Genomic DNA, 26,002 nt, shown 5'->3' with positions numbered 1-26,002 from the left:
ATTGAGAACACCTTTGAAGCATTGGGTGCAAGCTCCTTTGTGTTTGCGCAGGTACTCTGGACTTGTCGAGACCCTCCTACTAGATCGATACCTTGGTTATCAAACTGGGGGAAATACTTACTGCTCCTTTGCTGCATCACCCTTTCCTCTTCAAGGGAAAAACCAACGCAAGCAAATATCCGTCAACGTGTCAATTTCTGGCGCTGTTGTTTGAGAAGTAGCAAGAAGAATTTCTGGCGCCATCACCGGGGAGGAAGATAAAGTCAAGAACTCATCCAAGTAGTTGTCGCAAACTCATCTCTTGCATTTACTTTGTTTGCCAGTTGCATCTCGTTTTCCTCTCCCCCACTTCACCAATTTGCCTTTTTCGTTTGCCTTTTCATTCGTCCTTTTTCTCGCTTGCTCTTTGTTCGCTTGTGTGCTTGCTTGCTTGCCTAAGTCACCATGAATGAAAACACCAAACTTTGTGACTTCTCGAATACTAATAATAATGATTTTATTAGTACTCCTATTGCTCCCGCCACTAGTGCGGAGTCATACGAAATCAATGCCGCTTTGTTGAATCCTGTTATGAAAAAGCAATTCTCCGGTTTTCCTAGTGAAGATGCCGCATCCCATCTCAATACCTTCATTGAGCTTTGCGATATGCAAAATAAGAAAGATGTGGATAATGACGTGATTAAATTGAAGCTTTTTCCTTTCTCGTTGCGAGATCGTGCAAAAACTTGGTTTTTTTCTTTGCCCAAAAATAGTATCGATTCTTGGGATAAGTGCAAAGATGCTTATATATCCAAGTATTTTCCGCCGACTAAGATCATCTCTCTCCGTAATGATATCTTGAATTTCAAGCAACTTGATCATGAACATGTTGCACAATCTTGGGAGAGAATGAAATTAATGATTAGAAATTGTCCCGCTCATGGGGATGATTATTCAAATCTTTTACGCTCGCTTGAATTTCGCTTCTAGAAATATCTTGGACTCCACCTCAGGTGGAATGTTCATGGAAATCACGTTAGGGGAAGCCACAAAGCTCCTAGACAACATCATGACGAACTACTCTCAGTGGCACACTGAAAGGTCACCTACTAGTAAGAAGGTACACGCTATAGAAGAAATTAACTCGTTGAGTGCTAAGATGGATGAGTTAATGAATTTGGTGCTAGTAGAAGTGCTACTTTAGATCCTATTGATATGCCCTTGTCTTCTATGATTGAGACTAGCAACGCTAGCTTGGATGTTAATTTTGTTGGTAGGAATAACTTTGGCAACAACAATGCTTCTAGAGGAAACTATGTTCCTAGGTCTTTTCCTAGTAACTCCTCTAATAATTTTGGCAACTCCTACAACAATACTCATGGAAATTACAATAGATTACCCTCTGATCTAGAGAGTAATATCAAAGAGTTCATCAACTCTCAAAAGATTTTCAATGCGTCCATAGAGGAAAAACTACTCAAAATTGACAATTTGGCTAAGAGCGTTGATAGAATGTCTAGTGATGTTGATGCTTTCAAAGTTATATGTGCTCCTCCCAAGATCAGCATGGATGAAACTTTGAAAGCTATGCGTGTTTCCATGATTGAGAGCCAAGAAAGAACCGCCCAAATTCGTGCTAGACATGAATGGCTTAAAAAGGCGTGTTCTCATGATAAGAATCACGAAGATCTTAAAGTGCTTGGTGTGACTCCCATTGAATCTTTGTTTTCTTGTGTCAAACCTAATGATTATGGGGCTGGATATGAATCCAATTTGGTTGAAAAGTGCCCCAATGATTTGGAGTCCATCTATCTTGATGCTAAAAGCATTGAAAGTGGAGTAGAAGATATGAAAACTTTGAGTAGTAATGAAACTACTACCATGGATTTCAAGGAATTCAATTATGATAGTTTCTCCTTGATTGAATGCATTTCCTTGATGCAATCCATGTTAAACTCTCCACACGCTTATAGCTAAAACAAGGTCTTTACCGATCATATCGTTGAAGCGATGATAAAATCTCTTGAAGAGAAACTTGAATTGGAAGTCTCAATCCCTAGAAATCTTCATGATGAGTGGGAACCTACTATGAAAATCATAATCAAAAACTATGAATGCATAGCTTTGTGTGATTTGGGTGCTAGTGTTTCCGCGATTCCAAAGTCTTTATGTGATGTTCTGGTTTTACTGAGATTGAAGAGTGTTCTCTTAATTTGCATCTTGCTGATTCTACTGTCAAGAAACCCATGGGAAGGATCAATGATGTTCTTATTATTGCAAATAGGAACTATGTACCTGTGGATTTTATTGTGCTTGACATTGATTGCAATCCTACATGCCCTATTATTCTTGGTAGACCTTTCCTAAGGACTATCGGTGCTATCATCGATATGAAGGAAGGGAATATTAGATTTCAATTTCCTTTAAGGAAGGGCATGGAACACTTCCCTAGAAAGAAAATAAGATTGCCTTATGAATCCATGATGAGGGCACTTATGGTTTGAGCACCAAAGACGACGATACGTGATTCTATCGCTTTTATGCCTAGCTAAGGGCGTTAAACAATAGCGCTTGTTGGGAGGCAACCCAATGAATTTATCTTTTTCTATCTGTTTTGTTGCGTCCACACCATCATAATTCTGTTGTGGTTGTGTTTTTTGTGTTTCTTTTTGTGTTTGAGCCAAGCAAAACCTTTATGACTAGTCTTGGTAATGGTTGTTTGATCCTGCTGGAAAAAGATAGAAACTTTTCGCTCACGAGATGATTTTTCATTTTTATTCAGAAAGAGATTTTGAGTTGATTCTTTCTGCTGCTGGTTGATATGCCTTTCTCCCAGGCAGTCCTAAGTTTTCAGATTTTTTGAGGCACCATAAGTATACGAAGTATACATATTTCTACATACTGGTCTGTTTTTGACAGATTCGGTTTTTGTTGAGTTGGTTGCTTGTTTTGATGAAACTATGGTTAGTATCGGGGGTACTAGCCATGGAAAAGTGAGAATACAGTAGCCCAACACAAATATAGGTAGAATTCAAGTTTGCTATAGTACCAAAAGAAGTGGTAGTTTGTTTTCTTGTGCTAATGTTATCACGAGTTTCTGTTTAAGTTTTGTGTTGTGAAGTTTTCAAGTTTTGGGTGATGTTCTCATGGTCAAAGAGATAAGGTGTGGAAAGATCTCAAGCTTGGGGATTCCCAAGGAATCCCAAGCCAAATTCAACGACACCAAAAAGCCTAAGCTTGGGGATGCCCCGGGAAGGCATCCCCTCTTTCGTCTTCAATCCATCGGTAACATTACTTGGAGCTATATTTTTATTCACCACATGATATGTGTTTTGCTTGTAGCGTCTTGTATCTTAGGAGTCTTTTCTTTTTGTTGTGTCACAATCATCCCTTTTGCACACCTTTTTGAGAGAGAGAGAGACATGCACTCATCGTGATTTTGCTAGAATGCTCATAGTGCTTCACTTATATCTTTTGAGCTAGATACTTTTGCTCTATGTGCTTCACTTATAACTTTTAGAGCACGGCGGTGCGTGACTTGGTAGTTGGCTTATGCTATTGAAGTAGTCCCAAAGGTGATAGGTACCCAAAGAGGATGCAAAAACCTCCATCTTCATGTGCATTGAGTAGAAAGAGAAGTCTTGATTCCTCTCAATTAGTTTTGAGACGTGGATTTGGTAATATTAAGAGCTATGTTAGTAGGGTGTTGTGAATCTAGAAATACTTGCATTGAAGTTAGTGATTCCCGTAGCATGCACGTATGGTGAACCACTATGTTAGGAAGTCGGAGCATAATTGATCTATTGATTGTCATCCTTTGTGTTGAGTTCGGGATCGCGCGATGGTTAACACCTACCAACCCTTCTCCTCGGAGTCTGCGTTTAGCACTTTGTTTCGATTACTAATAAAAACTTTCGCAACAAGTATGTGAGTTCTTCATGACTAATGTGAGTCCATGGTATAGATGCACTTTCACCTTCCACCATTGCTAGCCTCTCTAGTGCCGCGCAATTCTTGCCGGTGCACAAACCCACCATATGCCTTCCTCAAAACAGCCACCATACCTACCCACTATGGCATTTTCATAGCCATTCCGAGATATATTGCCATGCAACTCCCACCGTTCCGTCTCATGACTTGTGCCGTCACTCTCATATTTCCATTGCATGATCATAAGATAGCTAGCGAGATGTTTCAACATCATACGCCATGCTAGATCGTTGCACATCCCGGTACACTGCCGGAGGCATTTCCTATAGAGTCATCATCATTTTGAGCTTTGAGCTGTGAGTAAATAAAAGTGTGATGATCATCATTATTATAGCATTGTCCCATGTGAGGAAAAAAAAGAGGCCAAAGAGCCCAAAAATAAAAAAGAGAAAAAAAGAGGCCGAAGAGCTCAAATATAAAAAGAGATAGAAAAAGAGAGAAGGGAATCATAATAGCACCATGTTCTTCATGATTGAGAGCTTTTTTCTTTGTCACTACCATATGCTAGTGGGAATCTTCATTATATAACTTGGCTTGTATATTCCAATGATGGGCTTCTTCAAAATTGCCCTAGGCCTTCGTGAGCAAGCAAGTTGGATGCACACCCACTAGTTCTCCTTTTGAGCTTTAACATACTTATAGCTCTAGTGCATCTCTTGTATGCCAATTCCTACTCATTCACATTGATATCTACTAATGGGCATCTCCATAGCCCTTTGATACACGGAGTCAATGTGACCATCTCCTCCTTTTTGTCTCACAACCACCACCACACTCTATTCCACTTATAGTGCTATATCCATGGCTCACGCTCATGTATTGCGTGATAGTTATAAACAGTTTGAGAAAGTAAGAGTGCGAAAACAATTACTTGGCCAATACCGGGGTTGTGCATGATTTACATTCGTTGTGTGAGGATGATGGAGCATAGCCAGACTATATGATTTTGTAGGGACAACTTTCATTGGCCTTTATATTTTGAAAGTTCATGATTACCTTGCTAGTTTGCTTGAAGTATTATTGTTTTCATGTCAATAGCAAACTATTGTTTCGAATCTTACGGATCTGAAAATTCATGACACGTGAAAGAAGTTGCAAAGGACAACTATGCTAGGTAGCATTCCACATCAAAAATTCATTCTTTATCACTTCCCTACTCGAGGACGAGCAGGAGTTAAGCTTGGGGATGCTTGATACGTCTCCAACGTATCTATAATTTTTGATGGTTTCATGCTATTATCTTGTCAAACTTTGGATGTTTTGCATGCCTTTTATATTTTTTGGGACTAACTTATTAACTCAGTGCCAAGTGCCTGTTCTTGTTTTTCCATGTTTTTGACCCCTTTCAGAAGAGGATTTTGAACGGAGTCCAAACGGAATGAAACTGCCAAAAAGATTTTTTTCGGAACAAAAAAAGATCGGATAGTCGAAGAATCAGGGGAGGGGGCCACCACGGACCCCACAAGTCCTCATGGCGTGGCCAGAGGGGCCGCGGCCCCCTGGCTTGTGGGCTCCTTGAGGCCCCTTTGCCCTAGGTTTTGCGCCTATGTATCCCCAAAAATTGCACAAAAAATTTGGAGATCATCAAAAGTACTTTTCCGCCGCCAAAGCTTTTGTCTCCGCAAGATCCCATCTGGGCACGTTCTCGCGCCCTGCCGGAGGGGGGATTCGGATACAGAGGGCTTCTTCATCAACACCATGACCTCTCCGATGATGGGTGAGTAGTTCACCATAGACCTATGGGTCCATAGGTAGTAACTAGATGGCTTCTTCTCTCTCTTGGATCTTCAATATAAAGTTCTCCATGATCTTCATGGAGATCTATCCGATGTAATCTTCTTTTGCGGTGTGTTTGTCGAGATCCGATGAATTGTGGATTTATGATCAGATTATCTATGAATCTTATTTGAGTTTCTTCTGATCTCTCTTATGCATGATTTCATATCCTTGTAATTTTATTCGAGTTGTGGGTTTTGTTTGGCCAACTAGATCTATGATTCTTGCAATGGGAGAAGTGCTTGGTTTTGGGTTCATACCGTGCAGTGACCTCACCCAGTGACAGAAGGCGTAGCGAGGCACGCATCGTGTTGTTGCCATCAAGGGTAAAAAGATGGGGTTTTCATCATTGGTTTGAGATTATCCCTCTACATCATGTCATCTTGCTTAAGGCATTACTCTGTTCGTCATGAACTCAATACACTAGATGCATGCTGGATAGCGGTCGATGTGTGGAGTAATCGTAGTAGATGCAGAAAGTGTCGGTCTACTTGTCTCGGACGTGATGCCTATATGTATGATCATTGCCTTAGATATCGTCATGACTTTGCGCGGTTCTATCAATTGCTCGACAGTAATTTGTTCACCCACCATGATATTTGCTATTTTGAGAGAGGCCTCTAGTGAACACTATGGCCCCCGGGTCTACTCCACACCATATTTTGAGCCTTACACTTTTTACTTCATTGCACTTTCCGCCTTCAGATCTCACTTTGCAAACAATCTTGAAGGGATTGAGAACACCTTTGAAGCATTGGGTGCAAGCTCGTTTGTGTTTGCGCAGGTACTCTGGACTTGCCGAGCCCCTCCTACTGGATCGATACCTTGGTTATCAAACTGGGGGAAATACTTACTGCTCCTTTGCTGCATCACCCTTTCCTCTTCAAGGGAAAAACCAACGCAAGAAAATCTCCGTCAACGTGTCAATTTACGGCGCTGTTGTTTGAGAAGTAGCAGGCAACTGTTTAAGCTCGAACACAGGATCACCCTTTGGTGGGGCTCGATCTCCAAGCAGTTCAACAGGTAAATTATTCTTAAGGATAGGATTTTGTTCAAAGATAACTCTATCTATCTCATTCCTTTCATCCATACACATATCATTTTCATGCTCAAGCAAGTATTGCTCTAAAGGATCAGTAGGAGGCACAACAATAGAAGCTAGGGCAATAATTTCATCCTTACTAGGCAACTCTTTTTCATGAGGTTGTCTACCAAACTAGGAGAAATTGAACTCATGTGACACTCCTTCAAAGCCAACAGTGACAGTTTGCTTCTCACAGTCAATATGAGCATTGATAGTATTCAGGAAAGGTTTGCCAAATATGATGGGACAAAAGCTATCTTGTGTGGTAGCAAGAACGAGAAAATCAGCAGGACATTTCGTTTGACCACACAAGACTTCAACATCCCTAACAATTCCCAAAGGGCAGATAGTATCTCTATTGGCAAGCTGAATAGTGACATCAATACGTTCCATCTCAACAGGTGCAATATCGTCTTTAATTTCATCATATAAGGATTGAGGTATTGCACTAACACTAGCGCCCACGTCACATAAATCATGATAACAATGATCTCCTATCTTCATAGAAACAACAGGCGTGCTAACAACAGGCCTACGTTTGTCTCTAGCATGAGGTTTAGCAATTCTAGCAGCACCTTCACAGAAGTGAATATCATGTCCCTCAACATCGTCCGACATGAGATCTTTGATAATAGCAATGCTAGGTTCAACTCTAATTTTCTCAGGGGGTGTAGGTGTTTTAATGTAGCCTCTATGTATCAGAGTTGAAGCTTTAGAATGATCCTTTATCCTAACAGGGAAAGGTGGTTTCTCAATGTAAGCATTGGGAACAATAGGATCATTATAAGCGATGACTTTCTCTTCAACTGGATTGGGTTTAACTACATTGACTTCTAAGGGAGGATGGTATTTAAACCACTTCTCTTTAGGGAGATCAATGTGAGCAGGAAATGATTCACACAATGAAGCTACTATCTCAAAGTCAAGTCCATATTTAGCGCTAAAATCACAAAAAGTATTTGTTTCAACAAAGGATTTAACGCAATCAAACTTGAGATTCATACCTGACTCCTTACCTTCATCAAACTCCCAATCTTCAGAGTTGCATTTAATTCTTTCCAATAAATTCCATCTGAAGTCAATATATCTCTTCATAAAAGAACCGGTACAAGAAGTGTCAAGCATGGTGTGATCATGATGAGAAAGCCGAGCATAGAAGTTCTGAATGATAATTTCTCTCGAGAGATCATGGTTGGGGCATGAATATAACATTGCTTTATCCCTCAAAGATAAGGGTAATACCTTCTTCTTGACCTCATCCTCGGGCAAACCTGCAAGCTTAAATAAATCACGAACTTCATCTACATAGATTAGATGCAACTCGGGATGTGATGTTCCATCTCCTGTAAAAGGATTAGCCAGCAGTTTCTCAAGCATACCCGAAGGAAATTCATAGCAAATATTTTCAGTAGGTGCAGCAGGTTGAGGAGAAACTCCTTGTCCTTCCGTTCGAGGTGAAGATACCCCGAACAAGCTCCTCAAAGGATTAGTTTCCATAGTGACAAGTGACAATAAATTTCAGCACACTATATAAATGTTTCCTGACGAAATTCCACTTACCAAAGACGCTTCACTCCCCGGCAACGGTGCCAGAAAAGAGTCTTGATGACCCACAAGTATAGGGGATCTATCGTAGTCCTTTTGGTAAGTAAGAGTGTCGAACCCAACGAGGAGCAGAAGGATCTGACAAGTGGTTTTCAACAAGGTATTCTCTGCAAGCACTGAAATTATCGGTAACACATAGTTGTCTGACAAGACGATTCGCAGCAAGTAGCAAGTAACAAAAGTAACAACGGTGCAGCAAAGTGGCCCAATCCCTTTTGTAGCAAGGTACAAGCCTGGACAAACTCTTATAGGAGGTAAAGCGCTCCCGAGGACACATGGGAATTTCTGTCAATCTAGTTTCATCATGTTCATATGATTCGCGTTCGCTACTTTGATAGTTTGATATGTGGGTGGGCCGACGCTTGGGTACTACCCTTACTTGGACAAGCATCCCACTTATGATTAACCCCTCTCGCAAGCATCCGCAACTATGAAAGAAGAATTAAGACAAAGTCTAACCATAGCATTAAACTAGTGGATCAAAATCAGCCCCTTACGAAGCAACACATAAACTAGGGTTTAAGCTTCTGTCACTCTAGCAACCCATCATCTACTTACTACTTCCCAATGCCTTCCTCTAGGCCCAAATAATGGTGAAGTGTTATGTAGTCGACGTTCACATAACACCACTAGAGGAAAAACAACATACAACACATCAAAATATCAAACGAATACCAAATTCACATGACTACTTATAGCATGATTTATCCCATGTCCTCAGGAACAAAAGTAACTACTCACAAAGCATAATAATATTCATGACCAGAGAGGTATTGAATAGCATCAAGGATCTGAACATATAATCTTCCACCATGTAATCCAACTAGCATCAACTACAAAGAGTAATTAACACTACTAGCAACCTTACAAGTACCAATCAGAGTCGCGAGATGGAGATTGGTTACAAGAGATGAACTAGGGTTTGGAGATGAGATGGTGTTGGTGAAGATGTTGATGGTGATGAGTCCGCTCCGATGAGAGGAGTGTTGGTGATGAAGATGGCGACGATTTCCCCCTCCGGGAGGGAAGTTTCCCCGGCACGACGACCTTGCTGGAGCTCTAGATTGGTTCTGCTCAAGTTCCGCCTCGTGGCGGCGGCGATTCCTCCCAAAGCCTCCTCTTGATTTTTTCTGGAACGGAGCCCTCCTTATAGCAAAAGAGGGGGGACAGAGGGCCAACGGGGAGCCCACAAGCCCTCTAGGCGCGGCCAGTGGGGTAGGTCGCGCCTAGGAGGCTTGTGGCCTCCTGCTGGCTCCCCTCTGGTACTTCTTCGGTCCAGTATTTTTTATAAATTCCAAAATAAATCCTCGTTGATTTTCACGGCTTTTGGAGTTGCGCAGAATAGGTATCTCAAACTTGCTCCTTTTTTAGGCCAGAATCCCAGCTGCCGGCATTCTCCCTCTTCATGTAAACCTTGCAAAATAAGAGACAAAGGGCATACGTATTGTACCGTGAAGTGTAATAACAACCCATAAAGCGATAAATATCAATATGAAAGCATGATGCAAAATGGACGTATCACGCACTCTTTTGGGGTCCCGGGTCAAATTTTGATACTCCATGAACCTTTTGTACGGCTATCAAGACGTCGCAAAAAGTCGTTGTTTTTGTCGTTTCGGGTGAGTTTTGTGGTGCCGGGTCGATTTTGGGGTCCGGGTTAATTTTTTATGCTCTACGAACCGTGTGCACGACTAACAAGACGTCGCAAAAAATCATTGTTTTTGTCATTTCCGGCAAGTTTTGTGGGCTATAACGCACTGTTTTGGGGTCCCGGGTCCATTTTTTATGCTCCATGAACTGTGTGTATGGCAAACGAAACATTGCAAAAACTCATTGTTTTTGTCGTTTTGGGCGAGTTTCGTGGGTTATAACGCACTGTTTTGTGGTCCCGGGTCGGTTTTTGATGCTCCATGAACGGTGTGCACGACTATCGAGACGTCACAAAAAATCGTGGGCTATAATGCGCTATTTTGGGGTTCCGGGTCCATTTTTGACGCTCCATGAACCATGTGCACGAGTGTCGAGATGTACAAAAAACTCATTGTTTTTGTCGTTTTGAGCCAGTTTCGTGGGCTATAGCGCACTATTTTGGGGTCCCTGGTCGATTTTTGATGCTCCATGAATCTTGTGCACGAATATCAATACATCACAAAAACTCGTTGTTTTTGGCGTTTCGGGCCATTTTCGTGGGCTATAACGCCTTGTTTTGCGGTTCTGTATCGATTTGTGATTCTCCAGGAACCTTGTACACGGCTATCAAGATGTCGCAAAAACTCATTCTTTTTGGTGTTTCTCGCCAGTTTCGTGGGATATAGCGCACAATGTTTGGGTCTCGGGTTGATTTTTGATGCTCCATTGCCTTGTGCACGGCTATCAAGACATCGCAAAAACTCAGTGTTTTGTCATTTCGGGCCAGTTTCGTGGGCTATAGCACAGTGTCTTGGTGTCCCTGCTCGATTTTTAATGCTCCATGAACCCTCTACACTGCTATCGAGATGTTGCAAAAACTCGTTGTTTTTGTCGTTTCACGCCAGTTTCGTGGGCTATAATGCACTGTTTTGCGATCCCGGGTCGATTTTTGTTGCTGCATAAACATGTGTACGGCTAACAAGACGTCGCAAAAAATCATTGTTTTTGTCGTTTCGGGCCACTTTCGTGGGTAGCGCACTGTTTTTGGGTCCCGGGTCAATTTTTGTTGGTCCATCAACCGTGTGCACGCCTATCGGGTCGTTGCAAAAAATCATTCTTTTTGTCATTTTTGGCCAGCTTCGTGGGTTATAGCGCACTGTTTTAGGGTAGCGGGTGAATTTTTGATGCTTCATGAACCCTGTGCACGTTTATCAAGACGTTGCAAAAACGCAGTCTTTTCAGGCCAGTTTCGCGGGCTATAATGCACAATTTTGGGGTCCTGGGTCGATTTTTGATGCTCCATGAACCCTGTGCATGGCTATAGAGACGTCACAAGAACTTGTTGTTTTTGTCGTTTCAAGCGAGTTTCGTGGGCTATAACGCATTGTTATGGGGTCCCGGGTCGATTTGATGCTCCATGGACCGTGTGCACGGATATGAGACGTCGCAAAAACATGTTGTTTTTTCCGTTTCAACCAGTTTTGTGGGCTATAGCGCACTATTTTTGGGTCGCAGGTCGATTTTTGATGCTCCATGAACCCTATGCGCGGGTATCGAGACGTCGCAAAAACTCGTTGTTTTTGTCGTTTCGGGCCAATTTCATGGGTTATAGCACACTGTTCTATGTCCCGGGGCGGTTTTTGATGCTCCACGAACCCTATGCACGGCTATCGAGAAGTTGCCAAAACTCATTGTTTTTGTTGTATCGGGCCAGTTTGTGGCCTATAGAGCACTGTTTTGGGGTCGCGGGTCAATTTTCGATGCTCCATGAACCGTGTGCACGGCTATTAAGACGTCGCAAACATTCGTTGTTTTTGTCCTTTCTTGCTAGTTTCGTGGGCTATAGCGCACTGTTTTGGGGTCCCGGGTCAGTTTTTTATGCTCCATGAACCTTATGCATGGCTATTGAGACGTTGCAAAAACTCGTGTTTTTGTCGTTTCGGGATAGTTTCGTGGATTATATTGGACTCTTTTGGGGTGAGGGTCAATTTTTTATGCTCCATAAACCCTGTGCACGGCTATCAAGACGTCGCTAAAACTCATTGTTTTTGTTGTTTCTAGCCCGTTTCGAGGGCTATAGCGCAATGTTTTGGGGTCCCGGGTCGATTTTTGATGCTCCAAGAACCCTGTGCGCGACTATCAAGATCTCGCAAAAACTCGTTGTTTTGTCATTTCGGGCCAGTTTCGTGGGTTATAGCACATTGTATTGGGGTCGTGGGTCGATTTTTTATGCTCCATGAACCCTATGCACGACTATCAAGATGTCGCAAAAACTTGTTGTTTTGTCGTTCCGGGCCAGTTTCGTGGGCCATAGCGCATTGTTTTGGGGTCCCGGGTCGATTATAGATGCTTCATGAACCCTGTGCATGGCCATCGAGACGTCGCAAGAATTGGTTATTTCGCCGTTTCGGGCCAGCTTCGTAGAGTATAACTCACCGTTTTGGGGTCCCGGGTGTGTTTATGACGCTCCAAGTACTGTGTGCACGTCTATCGAGATGTCGCAAAAACTCGGTGTTTTTGGCATTTCGGGCGATTTTTATGGGGCTATAGCGTACTATTTTGTGGTCCCGGATCAATTTTTAATGCTCCATGGACCTTGTGCATGGCTATCGATACGTTGCAAAACTCGTTGTTTTGTCGTTTCGGGCCGGTTTTGTGGGCTATAACGCACTATTTTGCGGTCCCGGGTCGATTTTTCATGCTCCATGAACCATGTTTACGGCTAACAAGACGTCACAAAAAATCATTGTTTTTGTCGTTTCGGTCCAGTTTCGTGGGTTATAGCGCACTATTTTTGGGTAGAGGGTCGATTTTTTATACTCCACGAACCATGTGTGCGGGAATCGAGACGTTGCAAAAACTCATTCTTTTTATCGTTTCTTGCCATTTTCGTGGGTTATGGCACACTGTTTTGGGCTCCCGGGTCAATTTTTGACGCTTCATGAACCCTGTGCATGGATATCGAGACGTCACAAAAACGCGATCGTTTCGGGCCAGTTTTGTGGGCTATAACACACTGTTTTGGGGTCCAGGGTCAATTTTTCATGCTCCATGAACCCTGTGCATGGCTATAGAGACGCCACAAAAACTTGTTGTTTTTGTCGTTTCTATCGAGTTTCGTGGACTATAACGCATTGTTTTGGGGTCCCGGGTCAATTTTTGATCCTCCATGTGTTGTAAATATGCCCAAGAGACAATAATAAAATGTTTATTATTATATTTCCTTGTTCACCATAATCGTTTAGTATCCATGCTAGAATTGTATTGATTGGATTCTCAAATACATGTGTGGATACATGGACAACACACTCTCCCTAGTGAGCCTCTAGTTGACTAGCTCGTTGATCAAAGATAGTCAAGATTTCTCGGCCCTAGACAAATGTTGTCACTTGATAACGGGATCACATCATTAGGAGAATGATGTGATGGACAGGACGCAAACCATGAACGTAGGATATGATCGTGTCAGTTTATTGCTACTGTTTTGTGCATGTCAATGTATCTCTTCCTATAACCATGAGATCATGCAACTCTCGGACATCGGAGGCATACCTTATGTGTATCAAACGTCGCAATGTAACTGGGTGACTATAAAGGTACTCTACAGCTATCTCCGAAGGTGTCTATTGGGTTGGCATGGATCAAGAGTGGGATTTGTCACTCCGTATGACGGAGAGGTACCTCGGGGCCCACTCGGTAATACAACATCACAATAAGCCTTTCAAGCAATGTGACTAAGGAGGTAGTCACGGGATCTTGTATTACGGAACGAGTAAAGAGACTTACCGGTAACGAGATTGAAGTAGGTATGGAGATACCGATGATCGAAGCTCGGGCAAGTAACATACCGAAGGACAAAGGGAACAACATACGGGATTAACTGAATCCTTGACATAGAGGTTCAACCGATAAAGATCTTCGTAGAATATGTAGGATCCAATATGGGCATCCAGGTCCTTCTATTGGTTATTTGCCGGAGAGTGTCTCAGGTCATGTCTGCATAGTTCTCGAACCCGCAGGATCTGCACACTTAAGGTTCGGTGACGTTTTGGTAGTATTGAGTTATGTATGTTGGTGACCGAAGGTTGTTTGAACTCCCGGATGAGATCCTGGACATTACAAGGTGCTCCGGAATGGTCCACACGTAAATATTGATATATAGGAAGTCCTTTTTTGTTCACCGGAAAAGTTTCAGGTACTTCGGTAGTGTACCGGGAGTACCGGGAGGGTACCGGGGGCCATCGGGAGGGGTGTCTCAACCCAAAGGACCTCATGTGCTGTGGGAGGAGTCAAACCAACCCCTAGTGGGCTGGCTGAATCACCTACTAAGGCCCATGCGGTTAGGGGTGGGAAAAACCCAAAGGTGGAAAAGCTGAAATGGTTTCGAAGTGGAGAGGAGGAATCCTACTCCTAGTAGGATTGGAGTAGGACTCCTCAACCTCCAATTTCGGCCAAACTTTGAGGGTTTGAGGCTACCTCCTCCCCTCCCTTCCTCCTATATATACTAGAGAAATTAGAGGCATCCCTAACCCTTATTAGCCACGCGCTGCCCTCTCTCTCTCTAGATTGTTTTCTCCTCTGGATTAGTTCTCCAACGCTTGGCGATGCCGTGCTGGATTGTCCACCACCACCACGCCATAGTGTTAGAGAACTAACCTACCTCTTCGCCCCTCTTGTTAGATCAAGAAGGAAATGATCGCCATCGAGCTATACGTGTACTGAATGCGGAGGTGTCGTCCATTTGGCACTAGATTGGGACGGATCGTGATGGGATCGCGGGACAGATCGTGATGAGATCGCAACAGTGGCTGCGATTTGGATCGCGAAGATGTTCCACTAGATCAACCGTGTTATATACGCTTCCGCTTAGCGATCTACAAGGGTATGTAGATTCACTCTCCCCTCTCGTAGATGATCATCACCATGGATAGGTATTGCGTGTGCGTAGGATTTTTTTGTTTCCGATGCAACGTTCCCCAACAGTGGCATCATGATCTAGGTCTATGCGTAGATGACATCTCGAGTAGAACACAATGGAGTTTGTGGGTGTTGATGTTCAATTTTCTTCCCTCCTTAGTCTTATCTTGATTCAGCGGTATTGTTGGATTGAAGCGGCCAAGACCAACATTACTCGTACACTTACGAGAGACCGTTCATCGACTAACATGCAACTTGTTGCATAAAGATGACTGGCGGGTGTCTATTTCTTCAACTTTAGTTGAATCAGATTTGACCGAGGCGGTCCTTGGAGAAGGTTAAATAGCAACTTGCATATCACCGTTGTGGTTTTGCATAAGTAAGATGCGATCACACTAGATACCCATAGCAGCCATGTAAAACATGCAACAACAAATTAGATGACGTCTAAGTTGTTTTTGCAGGGTATGTGATGTGATATGGCGAAATACATGATATGATATAATGGATGTATGAGATGATCATGTTGTAATAGTTAAACATTGACTTGCACGTCGATTATACGGCAACCGGCAGGAGCCATAGGGTTGTCTTTAATTATTTTGCACTTGGAGATGCTTTGCTTTATCGCTAGTAGTAGCTATAGTAGCAAAAGCATGGTTAGCATGACGACCTTAATGGCAGCACAATGATGGAGATCATGGTGTGGCGCCGATGACGATGAAGATCATGTCGGTGCTTTGGTGATGGAGACCAAGAAGCAGAAATTCATGGCCATATCATGTCACTTATGATTTGCATGTGTTGTTAATCCTTTTATGCACCTTATTTTGTTAGGACGATGGTAGCATTATAAGGTGATCCCTCACTAAAATTTCAAAATAAAATTGTGTTCTCCCTGACTGTGCACCGTTGCGACAGTTCATAATTTTGAGACACTACGTGATGATCGGGTGTGATAGAATCTACGTTCACATACAACGGGTGAAAAATAGTTGCACACGCGGAACACCCGGGTTAAACTTGACGAACCTAGCATGTACATACATGCCTCGGAACACAGGAGACCAAAAGGTCGAGCATGAGTCATATAGTGGATATGATCAACATGGAGATGTTCACCATTGAAGCTAAACTCAACTCACGTGATGATCGGACTTGAATTAGTGAATTTGGATCATGAGACACTCGAATGACTAGAGGGATGTCAATTTGTGTGGGAGTTATTAAGTAATATGATTAATCGAACTTATTATCATGAACATAGTCAAAAGGCCTTTACAAATTATGTTATAGCTTGCGTTGTACCTTTACTGTTTTTGATATGTTCCTAGAGAAAACTTAGTTGAAAGAAGATAGTAGCAATTATGCGGACTGAGTCCATAAAGGGAGGTTTTTCCTCATTGTTGCACAGAATGCTTATGTCCTTAATGCACCACTCGGTGTGCTGAACCCCAAGTGTCGTCTGTGGATGTTGTGAACATGTGACATACACGTTTTGGTGACTACGTGATAGTTCGGTGTGTAATACTCAACGGCTTATAACTGAGGCGCCAAAGACGTTTTGAATGTCACAGAACATATGAGATGTTCCAAGAGCTGAAATTGGGATTTCAGGCTCGTGCCCGAGTTGAGAGGTTTGAGACCTCCGACAAGATTCTTGACCTGCCAAGTAAGGGATAAAAGCTCAATCGTTGATCACGTGCTCAGATTGTCTTGATGCTACAATCGCTTGAATCGAGTGGGAGTTGATCTTCGAGATAAGATAGTGATTGACATAGTTCTCCAAAGTCACTGCCACTAAGCTAGTGAGCTTCGTGATGAACAATAACATGTCAAGGATAGAGATTATAGTCCCTGAGTTATTCGTGATGTTTGACACCACGAAAGTAGAAATCAAGTAGGAGCATCTATTGTTGATGGTTAGTGAAACAACTAGTTTCGAGAAGGGCAAGGGCAAGAAGGGATACTTCAAGAAAGGCAAACCAGTTGCCACTCTAGTGAAGAAACCTAAGGTTAAACCCAAACCCGAGACTAAGTGCTTCTATTATGAGGGGAACGGTTAGTGGAGCGGAACAACCCTAGTTACTTGGTAGATGAGAAGGCTGGCAAAGTCAACAAAAGTATATAGGATATACATGATATTGATGTGTACTTTAGTAGTACTCCTAGTAGCACCATGGTATTAGATACCGGTTCGGTTGCTAAGTGTTAGTAACTCGAAATAAAAGCTACGGAATAAATGAATACTAGCAACGGTGAGGTGATGATGTGTGTTGGACGAAATTTCAAGGTTGATGTGATCAAACTTCACACGCTCCCTCTACCATCGGGATTAGTGTTGAACCTAAATAAATGTTATTTGGTGTTTGCATTGAGCATGAACATGAGTAGATCATGTTTATTGCAATATGATTATTCATTTAAAGAGAATAATGGTTATTCTATTCGCTTGAATAAATACCTTCAATGGTTTATTGAATCTCGATCGTTGTGATACATATGTTCATGATATTGATGCCAAAAGATACAAAGTAGTAATGATAGTACAACTTACTTGTGGCACTGTCGCTTGAGTCATATTGGTGTAAAACGCATGAGGAAGCTACGTACTGATGGATCTTTGGACTCACTCGTTTTTGAAGCGTTTGAGACATACGAATCATGCCTATTGGTGTAAAACGCATGAAGAAACTCCATGCAGATGGATCGTTTGGACTCACTTGATTTTGAGTCACTTGACACATGCAAATCATGCCACATGGGCGAGATGACTGAAGACCTCGTTTCCACTGAGATGGAACAACAAAGTAACTTGTTAGAAGTAATACATTTTGATGTGTGCAGTCCTATGAGTGCTGAGGCACGCAGTGGATATCGTTATGTTCTTACTTCATAAATGATTTGAGTAGATGATGGTATATTTACTTGATGAAACACAAGTCTAAATTATTGAAAGGTTCAAGTAATTATAGAGTGAAGTTAAAGATCGTCGTGATAAAAGGATAAAATGTCTACGATATGATCACAGATACGAATATCTGAGTTGCGAGTTAGGTACACATTTAAGACAATGTGGAAATTGTTTCACAATGAATGCCACTTGGAACACCATTGTGTGATGGTGTGTCCGAACGTCATAGCCGTGTCCTATTGGATATGGTGCATACTATGATGCCTCTTATCGAGTTACCACTATTGTTTTTGGGTTAGGCATTAGAGACAACCGCATTCACTTCAAATAGGGCACCACGTAATTCCGTTGAGAAGACACCGTATGAACTATGGTTTGGAGAAACTTAAGCTGTCATTTCTTAAAAGTTTGGGGCCGCGACGCTTACGTGAAAAAGTTTTAGCCTGATAAGCTCGAACCCAAAGCGGACAAAATGCATCTTCATAGGATACCCAAAACTGTTAAAAATACCTCCTATCTTACATCCGAAAACAAAGTGTTTGTTTCCGGAAATGTCTCCTTTCTCGCGAAAAAGTCTCTCTCGAAAGAATTGAGTGGGAGGATGGTGGAAACTAGATGAGGTTATTGAAACGTCACTTCAACAAGTGTGTAGCAGGGCGCAGGAAGTTCTTCATGTCGCGGCTACAGCAATTGAAGTGGAAGCTGATGATAGTGATCATGAAGCTTCGGATCAAGTTACTACAAACCTTGTAGGTCGACAAGGCTAGGTCACGTAGTGCTCCAGAGTAGTACGGTAACCCTGTGTTGGAGGTCATGTTGTTGGACAACAATGAACCTACAAGCTATGGAGAAGTGATGGTGGGCCCGGATTTCGACAAATGGCTCGAGGTCATGAATTCCGAGAGAAAATCCATGTATGAAAACAAAGTGTGGACTTTGTAAGAACTACTTGATGGTCATAAGACTGTTAAGTACACATGGATCTTTAAAAGGAATATAGATAGTGATGGTGAAAAGTCACCATTAACAAAGCTCGACTTGTCACAAAGATGTTTACGACAAGTTCAAAGAGTTGACTATGATGAGACTTCCTCACTCATAGAGATTCTAAAGGTATGTTGGAATTATGTTCGCAGTTGCCGCATTATTTATGAAATCTTGCAGATAGGATGTCAAAACATAGTTTCCTCGACGGTTTCCTTGAGGAAAGGTTGTATGTGCTACAACCAAAAGGTTTCGTCGATCCTAAGGATGCTAACAAGTATGCAAGCTCTAGCGATCCTTCTATGGACTAGAGCAAGCATCTCGGAGTTGGAATATACTCTTTGATGATCAAGGCTTTTGGGTTTATACAAGGTTTATGAGAAACTTGTATTTCCAAAGAAGTGAGTGGGAGCACTATAGAATTTCTGATAACTATATGTGGTTGACATATTGTTGATCGGAAATAATGTAGAATTTATAGAAAGCATAAAGGGTTGTTTGAAAGGAGTTTTTCTAAGGAAAACCTGGATTGAGCTACTTGAACATTGAGCATCAAGATCTATAGAGATAGATCAAAACGCTTAATAGAACTTTCAAATGAATACATACCATGACAAGATTTTGAAGGAGTTCAAAATAGATGAGTCAAAGAAAGAGTTTTTGACTATGTTATAAGGTATGAGTATTTAGTAAGACTGAAAACCCGACCATGTCAGAAGAAAGAGAAAGGACGAAGGTCTTCCCCTATGCATTAGCCATAGACTCTATAGTATGATATGTTGTGTATCGCGCCTGATGTGTGCCTTGACATGAATCTGTCAAGGGGTACAAAAGTGATCTAGGAATGGATTAATGGACAACGGTCAAAAGTTATCCTTAGTAACTACTGGACTAAGGAATATTTCTCGATTGTGGAGGTGATAAAAGAGTTCATCATAAAGGGTTACGTCGATGCAAGCTTTGACACAAATCCGGATAACTCTGAGTAGTAAACCGGATTCATATAGTGGATCGTTCATTTGGAATGATTCCAAATGGCGCGTGGTAGCAGCATCTATAGGATGACATAGATATTTGCAAAGCACACGCAGATCTGAAAAGTTCAGACCCGTTGACTAAAAACCTCTCTCACAAGCAAGACATGATCGAACCACAGAACTGTGTGGGTGTTAGATTCATTGAAATCACATAGTGATGTGAACTAGATTATTGACTCTAGTGCAAGTGGGATACTTTTGGAAGTATGCCCTAGAGGCAATAATAAATTGGCTATTATTATATTTCCTTGTTCACGATAATCGTTTATTATCCATGCTAGAATTGTATTGATTGGAACTCAAATACATGTGTGGATGCATAGACAACACACTGACCCTAGCGAGCCTCTAGTTGACTAGCGCGTTGATCAAAGATGGTGAAAGTTTCCTGGCCATAGACATGTGTTGTCACTTGATAAGGGGATCACATCATTAGGAGAATGATGTGATGGACAAGACCCAAACTATGAACGTAGCATCTGGTCGTGTCAGTGTATCGCAATTGTTTTCTGCATGTCAATGTATCTGTTCCGATGACCATTAGACCATGCAAAAAACCGAACATCGTAAGAATACCTTGTGTGTATTTAACGCCGCAACATAACTGGGTTACTACAAAGGTGTTCCACAGGTATCTCTGAAGTGTCTGTTGGGTTGGCATGGATGAAGACTGGGATTTATCACTCCATATGACGGAGAGGTATCTCAGGGCCCACTCGGTAATACAACATCACAATAAGCCTTGCAAGCAATGTGACTAAGGATTTAGTCACGGGATCTTTTGTTACGGAACGAGTAAAGAGACTTATAGATAACGAGATTGAACTAGGTATGGAGATACCAACGATTGAATCTCGGACAAGTAACATATCGAAGGACAAACGGAACAGCATACGGGATTAACTGAAACCTTGACATCGAGGTTCAACCGATAAAGATCTTTGTAGAATATATAGGAACCAATATGGGCATCCAGGTCCCGCTATGGGTTAACAGAGAATGTCTAAGGTCATGTCTGCATAGTTCTCGAACCCGCAGGGTCTGCACACTTAAGGTTCGGTGACGTTTTGGTAGTATTGAGTTATGTATGTTTGTGATCGAAGGTTGTTCAGAGTCCCGGATAAGATCCTGGACGTAACGAGGAGCTCCGGAATCGTTCGGAGGTAACGATTCATATATAGAAAGTCCTGTTTTGGTCGCCGGAAAAGTTTAACGTACTTCGTTAGTGTATTGGGAGTGCCGGGAGGGTACCGGGGGCTATCGGGGGGTGTCTGGACCCAAAGGACCTAACAGACTATGGGAGGAGTCAAACCAGCCCCTAGTGGGCTGTCTGAATCACCTACTAAGGCCCATGTGGCTAGGGGTGGGAAAAACCCAAAGGTGGAAAAGGTGGAAAAGGTGAAAAGGGTTTCAGTGGAGAGGAGGAATCCTACTCCTAGTAGGATCGGAGTAGGACTCCTCCACCTCCAATTTCAGCCAAACATTGAGGGTTTGAGTCTGCCTACTCCCCTGCCTCCCTCCTATATATATTAGAGGAATTACAGGCAGCCCTTACACTAATTAGCCACGTGTTGCCCTCTCTATCTAGATCGTTTTACCCTCTAGATTAGTTCCACAACGCTTGGTGAAGCCCTGCTGGATTGTCCAGCACCACCACCACCATGCCATCGTGTTGGATAACTCATGTACCTCTTTGCCCCTTTTACTGGATCAAGAAGGCGGTGATCGTCATCGAGTTGTACGTGTGCTGAACACGGAGGTGTCATCCGTTCGGCACTAGATCGGGATGGATCGTCATGGGATCGCGGGATGGATCGTGATGAGATCGCGGGACGGCACTAGAAGAAATATGCTAACTTCCAACCTTCAATATTTTTTACCGAATGGTCGTTGGTTTCCATTTGCGACCTTTTACGACCAAAAACAGAAGGTCAAAAGCTGAGGGTCTCTAATGAACTATAACGACCTTTCTACTGGAATCGTCGTAGAATTTTACGACCAAACAAAAGGTCGTTGGTTCTACGACCAATCATTTTGGTCGTTGGTTGTTTGCCCAGGCCACGTCAGATCCAACGTGGAACTCTGACGTGGCAAACTTACGACCAATTAGATTGGTCGTTGATAAAATTCAGGTCGGTCCAATTCAGTGTTTTACATGGGCCGGGCCCAACAATTCGGCCTTTTTACATATTTTTTCTATTAATTTTCGCTAGCTACATGGGCCTGGGCCAATAATTCATCCTTTTATTTTTTTTGGTCGTGGCCTTTTACATGTTATTTCTATTTTGGGCCTCGGCCATTTTATAGTTTAATTTCTTTTTAATTTTCAGCCTTTGTTCCCACTAATATATTTTGGGCCATGGCCTTTTGAAAGCTCAAATAGTTTTGATCCAATAGAAATTTCATCCACTTCTTGATTTGGGTTGTGCCTCTTCATGTCAAATAATATTTACATCATAGATATACATTCAGTCCAGATTCAATGCCAATATAAAATAAATTTAAACTAAACATAATGGCAAGCCAAATTCTCACCAAAATCACGAGTACAACAAAATTCACAGAAAAAACGGCATTACAACAAAGTCCTGCACCTCCCTAGATCCAGCATGCATTTCTTTTTCCAACTTCTTCATCCTAGAGATCAGGAGGAAACATGAATAAAGTCCCTGCAAATTAAATTGGAATATGCATCAGCGGGTAGCTAAAGTGAAACAAATTAATACGATTTTGTTAGTTAAACTGAGAGGAACTGAAAACTGGAAAGCTTAATTCCTAGATTCATGTGTGGAGTTATTACAGTATACAAGTAGTAGTACAAGGACTGACTAACTACATGTATACACGCTGCTGGTCATGAACATTCATACATACTTCATACATTCATGTGTGGAGTTATTACAGTATACAAGTATTATTACAAGGACTGACTAACTGCATCTATACACGTTCTGCTGGTCACGAAAATTCATACATATTTCATACATTCATGTGTGGAGTTATTAGAGTATACAAGTAGTAGTACAAGGACTGACTAACTGCAGCTATACACGTTCTGCTGGTCATGAATTGCTGCTACAAGTGACTCAATATGATACAATAACACAAAGTAGTGAAGTTGTGCAAAAAAAATCTAATAACACCTAATAACTATGCATTTCATCTCAACTCTGAACAGTGTTGTGCTATGAAAAAAAGTTACATTGTGATGGGTACCATAGCTCCTTCAGCCTAATAGCCACACTAGCCAGATTTGCAACATTTACATTGTACAACCAACAGGTAGTTATCAACATTTTTTAGCACTTGTGAGCAAAAAAGAGAGCGAATTCTCACTGTCATGAGTTCTGCATTACATAAAGATCTTATTTTTTTCATTGGCATTATCAACAGCAGCTTTAAGACAAAAGGAGATTAGCAAGTGGGCTTAGGCAGAGGAAAGTGCTACCTGCAGGGAGCTTCGCGGATAGTGTTGCGTGATCTTGCCCGTGCCCGTCGAGGTCCTCGTCATCCTCGGAGGAGGTCGCCATCCTCATTGATGTCGTGCACATGCTGCTTGCAGAACGAACAAATCGCAAATCCATCCAACTCTTAGAGGCTCGACAGATGGATGGGGAGAATCGTAAGAGGAAGGATGAGAATCGAATCTGGACGGACCTTGGGCGGCGGCAGCTGCACGGAGTTGGGGATCCAGGCTGGTGATGAGGTAGTCGGAGAAGAAGGCATCCTTGGAGGTCGACCAAGCAGAGGAGGACCACCATCCTCGAGCCACTGCGCTCGTCCCTGACCGGCGGCCTCCTAGCCTAGTCATCGGTAGGCCTGCTCCCAGATATCCTACAGGAGGAGGAGCTCCTAACGTTGGAGGAGGTGTTCAAGTAGCTTAATAAAAGGAATAGAGTACGATTAACTCACATCAGCGGTAAAATAATAAATAGGAAATTATACAGCAGGAAAACAATAATTCCAAGAATTTTACTTTTACATGATTATCTATGATGGTTACTTATTTATTCTGCAAGGAACCACAACATATTTGTGCAGAAAAAGAACATGTGCGTTTACATTTACACACTTCAGGAGCTGGGTCCTGTCAAAATAAGCTGAGGGTGCATCCTTTATTCTAACATTACAACCATGAGATGCATCTGGCCATCTGACCATCATTCCCATACCATAAGGCTTTCACATAAGGCCCATGGTGAGCGTTGTGCTGGCATGTCCACCCTCCTGTCCATGGAGCTGGAGAGTCTGGCTCGGCACAACCTCAAGGACACCTGGTTGCTCTGCAAACCAAGAACACACAGAAAAGTTTGTTTAGAACATCCCACAAATAGAAGCGGAATAATGAATATGTACAAAACAATGCTTATCTAACATGTGACTTATCATATCCAGTACATAAATCTTATCAGTTAAGTACTACTTAATATTGGGGTACAACTAAAATTCACTAGTCTCAAGAACTGATAAATGTATGCCAGTAAAATGCATTAGCGTTTCATCATATCATGTTAGCAGAACTGAAGTGAAGCCACCATAACCATGAGAAATGAAGATTCTCACATGTATTCCAACAAAAGAACAACATAAATCGTACGTATTTCACAAGGATAGTCTTGTGAAGAATGGAAGATCTTACCAAGAGTATCCACCCAGTCTCTTCACACAGGAGTTGATCATGTAAACAGATGTCCTAAGAAGATTTTTTGAAGGACTTGCTGCAATGCGTTGCTTTCAAGTTTTTGACCGGTGACATGCATATTGCAGTGAAATGCCTACCCTGAGATGAATGCATGGTTGCTCCCACGTTTCTTAACTGCTTATAGGTGAAGAACTGAGCGTTGATTTGGTGGCTAGAGCTCACTATGGTGAACTCTCCCACCCATGCTCGAATTATGGGGGCGCTATCGGCATGAAAAAAATTGCGGAGAGGTCTCATCTTCTACCTAAACAATGTACACTCAAGGCAGGGATCCCTCCCCCTATATATAGCCAACATTTTTTTTAAACTGCTTATAGCTCTATGACTTACTCAGGTCAAAGAGGCTTGCACTCCCCATCTTATAACGTAACCCAAGAGCAGCACCGAAACAATTTATTTACTGGTTGGAGTGGATTTCACACTACAAAGTCCGATGAAATGAATCGGCAACTAACTTCCATTCCGCAATTGTGTAAGAACGCATGCTTTGGTTTCAGTGGGAATTGTGTGCCTGTGATGGGGCATCCAGTGACTCAGTGCAACCAAATTCCAAATTATGCAGGTGCAACTAAATTCCACACCAAGAATTCATTAGAGCGGAGGCAAGCATAACTGGAACTCCACAAAGTAGAAGGAAGGGGGCACTCACTCTTGAGGTTCTTGACCTGCTCGGCAGTGAGCTTCGCAGAGAAGCAGTTGGCGGCGTGATTGTAGTGGTAGAGCACCTCATCCATAGCCTTCTCCTTGCTGCCAAAATTCACCCCTAGATCAGCAAATTATGCAATCGAAAAAAGGCGCCAAAGACCTATATGCTACAGGCAGGCGCCAGGGGGGCACAGGCAGGTCCGGGCCAAGCGGCAGTGGATCCATCTCGATTTGGACGGTGCGATACCTGCCAAGGACGGGGGAGAGGGTGCAGATGTGGAACTCCTCGGGGTCGGCGTCCTCAAGGCAGTCGACATAGACGATGTGCACGACCGCCTCCTGCGCCGCGGTCGCCTGCTCGGACTCGGCCGCCATGGCAATCTGGGATGCTGCTGCTGTTGCTGCGAGGAAGAGGAGGGCGAGCAGAGGGTTACAAAGACGATGGAGCGGGGTTTGGGTGCTCTTCATCGTCGTGGATCCGGAGGCGGCGGCGGATCGAGATCTGAGGGAGGGAGATGGGGATCGAGGGGAGGGTTGGGTGTCGTCGGGAGGAGGAATGCGATGGGAGGTTAGGGTTCCAGAGAGAGTGGAGAGAGAGAGATGGACATGAGGGGTTGGGTTTGGTGGGGTTTGGTGGGGTGGGTTGGATGGACGGATGGATGAACAAATGGATGGGTGCATGGATGGACGGATGGTTGACATGTCATCTATCCATGGCACGAATGCTATCATCTGTGAAG

General features: G+C 42.7%; 1 protein-coding gene across 1 annotated transcript; it reads right to left on the bottom strand.

Annotated features, from left to right (window-relative positions):
- Positions 1–24,068: 24,068 nt before the first annotated feature.
- On the bottom strand, positions 24,069–25,730 carry LOC123451088 (subtilisin-like protease SBT3.17). Its single transcript, XM_045128099.1, has 3 exons — positions 25,510–25,730; positions 25,267–25,364; positions 24,069–24,198 (listed from the first exon to the last, which is right to left on the bottom strand). Exons 1-3 carry the CDS (start codon positions 25,728–25,730, stop codon positions 24,098–24,100), a joined length of 420 nt encoding a protein of 139 aa, XP_044984034.1. The 3' UTR covers positions 24,069–24,097.
- Between the last annotated feature and the right edge of the window lie 272 nt (positions 25,731–26,002).

This window comes from Hordeum vulgare, chromosome 4H (assembly GCF_904849725.1).
Source record: "Hordeum vulgare subsp. vulgare chromosome 4H, MorexV3_pseudomolecules_assembly, whole genome shotgun sequence".
Lineage (NCBI taxonomy): Eukaryota > Viridiplantae > Streptophyta > Magnoliopsida > Poales > Poaceae > Hordeum > Hordeum vulgare.
The sequence above is the reverse complement of the archived record's forward strand: the minus strand, read 5'-3'. Positions and strand labels throughout refer to the sequence as shown.